Source organism: Saccopteryx bilineata, chromosome 12 (assembly GCF_036850765.1).
Source record: "Saccopteryx bilineata isolate mSacBil1 chromosome 12, mSacBil1_pri_phased_curated, whole genome shotgun sequence".
Classification (NCBI taxonomy): Eukaryota; Metazoa; Chordata; class Mammalia; order Chiroptera; family Emballonuridae; genus Saccopteryx; species Saccopteryx bilineata.
Genome location: NC_089501.1, coordinates 19,584,413 through 19,591,944, shown reverse-complemented (window position 1 = coordinate 19,591,944; position 7,532 = coordinate 19,584,413). Strand labels below are relative to the sequence as shown.

Below are 7,532 nucleotides of genomic sequence, written 5' to 3'. Positions count from 1 at the left end.
AACCGCTGCATAAACATTACCGTTGAGTAAAAGAACACATTTCAGACTCCATTTAGAGCTGTCAGAAATAGCTGCCATTCTGTTGGACTGTAAGTGGTAACACCTAGCTGGCTGAGAAGACTACTGATATCATGACAGTAAACAAAGTGTTTGTCTTCGGAAAAAAAGTCCACAAAATTTTTTTCACACTTCCTGAAATGGGATTCTTTAGCTGACTGGTGAAGTACAAAATTTTCTTGTTGCCTGGAGGCTAATAGTTCAGCTGCTTTCTTTGATAGGCCCAAATCTCTTACTAAGTCATTCAATTCTGGTTGGTTAAACTGCTGAGGAGTTAATGACTGCTTGGTATCAGAAGAAGGCCCTTCAGATTCTACAACCATTTCCTCATTCATCTTATCAAAATATACTTGATCACCATGTTTACTTTCTTCATTCTTAGAAGAAATAAAACCATTGAAAACTGGAACTGGGAGTGTCTCACAGTGTGGGATAGGTCGTATTGCTGAAGGAATATTAGGATATGCAATTATATGCCATTTTTTCTTGCGGATGCCCTTTGTATGGATCAGACAGAAATAAGTCACTGCTGTGGTCCTTAGGTTCAAGCCAAACCATGGGAATACCAAAAGGCATTTCTTTGCATTTTCCTTTTGTCCAGTCATGAAGCATTTCCTCACAATTATGACACACAATATGAGGAGGCCAATTCTTGTCTTGATCATCAAAGGAAACTTAAAAATAGGCAATATATGCATGTGTCACAAATGATTAAATATTGCACCCTGGCCAGTTGGCTCAGTGGTAGAGTGTCGGCCTGGCGTGCAGGAGTCCTGGGTTCGATTCCCGGCCAGGGCACACAGGAGAAGCGCCCATCTGCTTCTCCACCCCTCCCCCTCTCCTTCCTCTCTGTCTCTCTCTTCCCCTCCTACAGCCAAGGCTCCATTGGAGCAAAGTTTGCCCAGGCGCTGAGGATGGCTTTGTGGCCTCTACCTCAGGCACTAGAATGGCTCTGATTGTGGCAGAGCGACGCCCCAGGATGGACAGAGCATCGCCCCCTGGTGGGCATGCTGGGTGGATCCCCATTGGCGCATGCAGGAGTCTGTCTGACTGCCTCCCCGTTTGCAGCTTCGGAAAAATACAAAAAATATATACATATTGTGCCTTTGACGTTAAAGTGTGTAACAGCCACAGATATAACAGGTATCAGGACTATTCTTACATTTACACCTACTCGAAGAAGCCATGATTTAATCTTAAAACAAAATAAGAGGGTGTTTTTTATCAGATAATAATTTTTTACATTTAAAAACAACTACAATTATGTAAAAGTGATGTTTGTAAAACATTAATTGCCTTGTGGTTATGTTCAGTCCAAGAGTCACTGCTCTTTAACTCTACTTTAAAAAGCATTGCATGCCATTAACTGTAACAAAAAGAAATTAAAATTGCATAAAAACTAGAGCATGCACCAAAAAACAGATTTCAGATTTAGAATCAGTGATGCAGAAATATATAGAAAAAGTTCCAAAACCTCATGCAACAGAAAATGAAAAAAAAAATTGTTTCCCAGTGTTATCTAACTTTGAGGGAGGTATTGTTATCTTATAAAGGAGGGAAATAAGGTTTAGTAGGATTAAATCACTTGCTCAAAGTCACAAAGCGATTTGAAGGCAGAACTGACTTAACAGTAATCCATTCCAATCGTAGTTTCCTTTTTGTACTAAATTTTTATAAATATCGTACTTTAAATCTCTTCTCCAGAAAAAGAAGGAGAAAAGAAGAAAGCTGAGAAGAAAGTGACTGCTGAAACAAAAAAGAAAGGTAAGGTATTTAAAAACTGTGCAACACATAAATCTATTACCATTTATGTATGACGATACTGGTAAAGTTATTATCATCTAGGAATGAAAATCTCTAAATAATTTTATTGTTGTTATTAACAAACACTCTTGAGACTTACAATATTCCAAAAATAGTTGAAATTGATAAATTTTTGGAAAGAAAATTCAAGCCAACTTATGAAAAACTGTTACTGATTATCCTTTTTCTTAGGAGTAGTTGTTCTAATTCAGTACTTTACTTGACAATGTATATGATGACTACAATTTAATTCTTTCAGTTTAATAAAATGTATCTTTCAAAAGAGCGGATTATTTATTGTATGGAGAGGAAACTAGTAAATTAGTTTTGTTCGTCTCCATCTTTTTAGATGTTATTTTTCATATAATGCATCTGAAGTCCCAAATGAGCCTCACAGACTTCTGAGTTTTGACATGCTTGCAGTGGATAGCCCAGGGAACATTCAATATATTCCTCTTAAAATCCTTTAGAAAAACTACTAAACTATACAATAATTAATAATGCTGTTTAATGTTTTTACTGTCTTTTTTATTTTTTAACAGAGACTGAGAGAGAGTCAGAGAGAGGGATAGATAGGGACAGACAGGAACAGAGAGAGATGAGAAGCATCAATCATCAGTTTCTCTTTGTGACACCTTAGTTGTTAATTGACTGCTTTCTCATATGTGCCTTGACCATGGGGCTACAGCATACTGAGTAATCCCTTGCTTGAGCCAGCAACCTTGGGTCCAAGCTGGTGAGCTTTGCTCAAACTAGATGAACCCGCGCTCAAGCTGGCAACCTCGAGGTCTCAAACCTGGGTCCTCCACATCCCAGTTCGATGCTCTGTCCACTGCACCACTGCCTAATCAGGCTGTTTTTATTGAACTTAACAAAAATTTGCTCTCTTCCTGAAGAGAAAGCACACCAAAGCCACTATTCTGTTATGAAGGTGCCAGTTCATTCATATTTGAGATGATTTATGGCTCTGATTTAGGATTACTCTATACAAGACAAAATGGATTTTTTAATGGCAGTCATGTGTCATGTGTGCCCCAATTAAAATTAAACAAGTAGAGGCTTATAATTTTCTTATTTTACTACCAGAAAAAGAAGATGTCAAAAAGAAAACTGATAAGGAAACTGTCATTGATGTGAAAAAAAAAGGTATTGTAATCCTTTGTTTCCTATTATGTTTAAAATGTTTGCTTCAGGGTATTTGAAAAAATATTGAGGTGGTCCTGTTTGGTTTGCTCAGTGGTAGAATGACAGCCTGGCGTGTGGAAGTCCCAGGTTTGATTCCCGGCCAGGGCACATGGGAGAAGCACCCATCTGCTTCTCCTCCCTTCCCCCTCTTCTTTCTCTCTGTCTTTCTCTTTCCCTCCCACAGCCAAGGCTCCATTGGAGCAAAGTTGGGCTGGGTGCTGAGGATGACTCCATGGCCTCTGTCTCAGGCACTAGAATGGTGCCAGTTGCAATGGAGCAACAGCCCAGATGGGCAGAGCATCACCCTCTGGTGGGCATGCCGGGTGGATCTTGGTCAGGTGCATGCAGGAGTCTGTCTATCTGCCTCCCTGCTTTTCAGTTTAGAAAAATACCAAAAAAAGAAGAAAAAAAGAAAGAAAAAAGAATATTGGGGCAAAGGAAGCAAATTGGATATAAGTACTTAAATCTGTCCAAGTACAGATGTCAAAGACAAAATTGCACGGACAAAGTTAAATAGGCAGAAATACTTTATTCAAAGCTATTGCTATAGGGGTGAGAGACCAGAACTGATTCAGAATCAATTCCACTGAAACGAAGAAGAGGAAAGTTTTGAGAGCTGAAACGGCATGAGGGGATTATGGGCCATCTGTGTTTGCTAATTGGCCTTACTTAAAGTAAAAGTAAATATTCTCTTATCTTTGTGACAGAAATGTAGTATTACAATTTGGAGCAAGGTACCTCTAAGGAGTTAGGTTCTTACCTTCCCACAGTAATTGGGCAATAGAGGTATTATCTTTCTTGATGAATACATTTCTAAGGAATGACTCCCAGGACCCTGAAAAAGACATTCTTAGGTTGCAAAACTGAAAAGATATTTCTTAAAAAGATGTCTATCCCCAAACAGCAGAACAAATATTTTAAATTAATTTTTCTACATTAAATGTTCAAAGAAAAGGGAGATCAGGAGCCCAAGGTCAGGACAAAACCGTGTTAAGTTTAGAGAAGCTGAGGGGAACTTTAAGCCATCTTGGTAAAGACATAATGAAATTGAGAAGAGCTATATAGAATAAGACCACTTTGCAAAGATAAAAAGCTGAGAGAGAATAAGGCATCCCATTAAGAAATAAGGTTGTTCAACAGCTTAGATTTTTGCTTTAAATTTAGTTCTGCTTTTATTCTTGTTCAGACATGAATATTTGCCTCTATTAGGTTAAGCTTGAATCTGATAGCATCTCACTGTTATGGTTTGGTGATAAGTGTTCCTACCCCCAATTTTTTCTCCACTAATGTCAGTGATGCTTGAAATTCCACCATCAAAGATATTCCATTCCTTTGAGTTATGAAAGAATTGTCCTCTATTAAAATGCAAATCTCTAATGGACCATATGTATGAGTAACAGACTAATTCCTCTCAGCTATTAACTTGTAAAGTGAATGAGATTTCCAGATTTTCTCTATACAATAATAAGGTGAAAACAATGCCCTAGGAAATGAGTCAGTAGGTAAGCTTTCATGAGGGAGAGGTTGAAGGGAGAATTTCAAAATAAGACATTGTCTAGGGAGAGCAGGCAGGCTAGATGGCATGAGTGAAAACTCTTCACTTCTGAAAAAGTAATTGCATAGGCAGGGAAAGGGAGCTGCTGAGAAAGGAGCCTGAAAAAGGAGATTAAACAATACCAGATTAGACACTGGTTACCTTTAGTTAATATCAAATAGAAAGTCCAAGAAATCTCTGACATCATGCCATAAACAGAGAGGAAAAAAATTGTAAAACATTGAGCTGCATAATTGTATGGTTCATGAAATGTCCAGAAATAGACAGCCAAATATTCTGTGGGTTTGGGAGTTGCTTGCCAATCACTTTGCATTTGAATTTTTGTTATTAAAGATATTGTTATAGAGTCTTTTACATTACTGAACAATTACTCATTTTGTTTTATTAAAAACTTTATTTTCTTGATAAAAATATATATTATATCATAAAATATATCAGAAGGGAATACATAGTTTTGCCTATATAATGATACTGGAAATTGGTTGTTGCTTGGGTCAATGTGTTTTTGACAGTTACATGATTGAGTATTAAAGAGAAATGAGGTTTTTCTTCTTAGATCATCAGGTTTGCTAAAATGTTTTCACAAGAAAGTTTTAAATTGCAATCATCAAAATATTGCTCATATGCATTCAAAATCAGAAAAAAAAAGAAAAATCTTTTGGCAAAACTCAATGGTGAGTCGTGGTCAAATAAGTTTGTAAATATGATTTTTGTTTGCTCGCTTATATTTTGTAATGGGGGCTGGGCAATGCTGTGAGGTTGCAGGTTGCCTTCCTGATTGGGAGGGGCCACTGTCAATGTTTACTGGAAGAGAGACTCTGCCCCACAACGGAGAGGTGCAGGAGAACTTCTTTTTTCTCCTCCCCCTGATCCCTTGCCCTCCATGGAAAAAGCAGGTTTTCTGCTTTTCCCTTGGTTTTTCTTGTGACTTGCCTATCTTGGTGAGACACCAATAAACAGAATGGCCCACCATCCTCCAACTCCACCATTTCTTTACCACCTGCCCAAATTCAATGAGAACCTGCATGTGAATGGCCATGATGGTGGCAGCCCCCGACCTTACAACTAGCGTAGTTTGCAGCAGGATTCAGAGATTGGAATGGAGCCACCACCCTTGAGGTGTGGGGTAGAGGACTGGTTGCTGTTCTGGCTCCCCATGGCTGTCCTTTTAGGGGCCATGGGCTGGGTGTTTTTTACTAAAGAGGAAACCAGAAGTTCTGTGCAAGAAGCTACCCAAGGTCAAAAGCTCCAGGATGAATTGTGAATCGAACGGCAGAAAAGGCTGGAACTGGAGTGAGCACTGGAGAAGGAATTATGGGTTTGCGAGTTGCAGTATGCCCTGGAAGCTGAACATTTGCATTGGCAGCTGTTGGAGAAACAACTACAGGTTCAAGAGCTCAAGTCTCAGCTTCTAGCCAGAGGCCAGCAGCCACAGGAGCCTAAATGGTCACCAAAGGAGCAGCAGCATCCGTGCTGGTGGATTGGCTTTCAGTCGGCAGGAGCAGGCGCTTGCAACTCCTCTTCTGAGGATGAGAAAACTCAGGCTGAAGCTGCCATACGCACACTCAGAGCCCGACTAGTGGTTGCCAAGAAGGGGTTGCCAAGAAGGTAAAAACCCAGCAACAAAGAGTCCCTCAGGGGCAGCCACAGCCTCCTGCCCAGGTAATGGAACACTCTGTGGTCTGGCCCTATACCCAGGCAGAGCTGATGGAGTTGGGGGCACAATTTAGGCAGAAACCTACCAAATCCTTGTAGTCTGGTTACCACAATTATGGGACATAGGGGTGGGTGGCACCATGCTCTCCAGAACAGAGATGGAGAAATTGCCCACCATTACCACACACTCCTCCTTGAGGCAGCATCTTCAGAACCGCCATGGCAACCCAGGAGAGCATACCCTATTAGAATGGGTGATGGCTGCCATTCGTATGGTCTGGCAGAATGCTGGAGAATTGCTGAGGGCAGTGAGTTGGTCGCAGTGCTACAGTGAGTTAGTAAAGGTCCTTCGGTAACTAGGTATGAAGAATGCTGCTTTCAACCTGAAGTCCCATGGGCCAGACGAGGAAGTGTTTATGGTAAAAATGAGGGACTTTATCCTTGCTAGCTCCCTGTCAGCCCTTTTTGGGTCACTTGTGGCTATCTTGGGCCCTTATGTGGGCCAGCCCATCAATGTAGTTACACAGATGGTAGCTGATTTGGGAGAGCTGGAGGCTGCTCAGGATCATAAAGCAGTGAGGGCTGCTGCCTACGTCCATCCCCACCCCCCGTCCTGACTAACAAGGGAAATAGGCCTATAAAGGTTACCTGAACACAGATGTGGGTAGATTTGATTGTGGCTGGAGCAGATAAGGAGAAATTAGATAGCCAGTCTAATAAAATTCTTTTGGAGCTTTGGAGGCAGCTTAAACCAAAACAGAAGTTCCAGCCACAGAGACAAAAGGTCCCAGCAGCTACCAATAAAACGTTTGGTATGCGGGCAGCTCGGTTACAAGATTATATGATAGAGACAGCCAAGGGAGAGAAGAACTCCCAAGACCCATTGTACCAGTTTGAATAGGAAAAGGGCTGAGAAACCCGTCTAACAGGGATAGGCAGGGACAGGGGCCACACGTGGAACTGGCTATCCACTGGTCCCCTTCCAATGTACAACGGGTGTTGGCCTTGGTGGATACAGGTGCAGAATATTCCCTCCTCTATGGGAACCCAGAGTGGTTTCTGGGACCTCAGTGGCCATTGACAGTTATGGGGATGAAACTGTTCGAGTGAAGCCAATAACTATTTCATTGGGGATAGGAAGACTGCCTCCTAAGCTGTATAAGGTATATGTATCCCCTATTCCTGAATATATTTTGGGGATAGATGTCTTGCAAGGACTGTGGTTGGAAACTACAGCCGGAGAGTTCCGGTTGTGGATCAGGGTTATGAAGGCAGA

At 41.0% G+C, this 7,532-nt stretch overlaps 1 protein-coding gene across 18 annotated transcripts in view; it reads left to right on the top strand.

Annotated features, from left to right (window-relative positions):
* Positions 1 to 7,532, top strand: part of TRDN (triadin) — a 411,085-nt gene that overhangs the window by 204,365 nt on the left and 199,188 nt on the right. For 16 of the 18 annotated variants that reach the window (XR_010727714.1, XR_010727713.1, XM_066248538.1 and 13 more), the window contains exons 11-12: positions 1,762 to 1,821; positions 2,947 to 3,006. Coding sequence is in view for 14 of the 18 variants with exons in the window: in XM_066248538.1 (XP_066104635.1) it covers positions 1,762 to 1,821; positions 2,947 to 3,006 (120 nt within the window). In the remaining 4 variants the exon portion in view is untranslated. The remainder of the gene's footprint in view (positions 1 to 1,761; positions 1,822 to 2,946; positions 3,007 to 7,532) is intronic. The other 2 variants (XR_010727716.1, XR_010727715.1) reach the window with 1 other exon arrangement.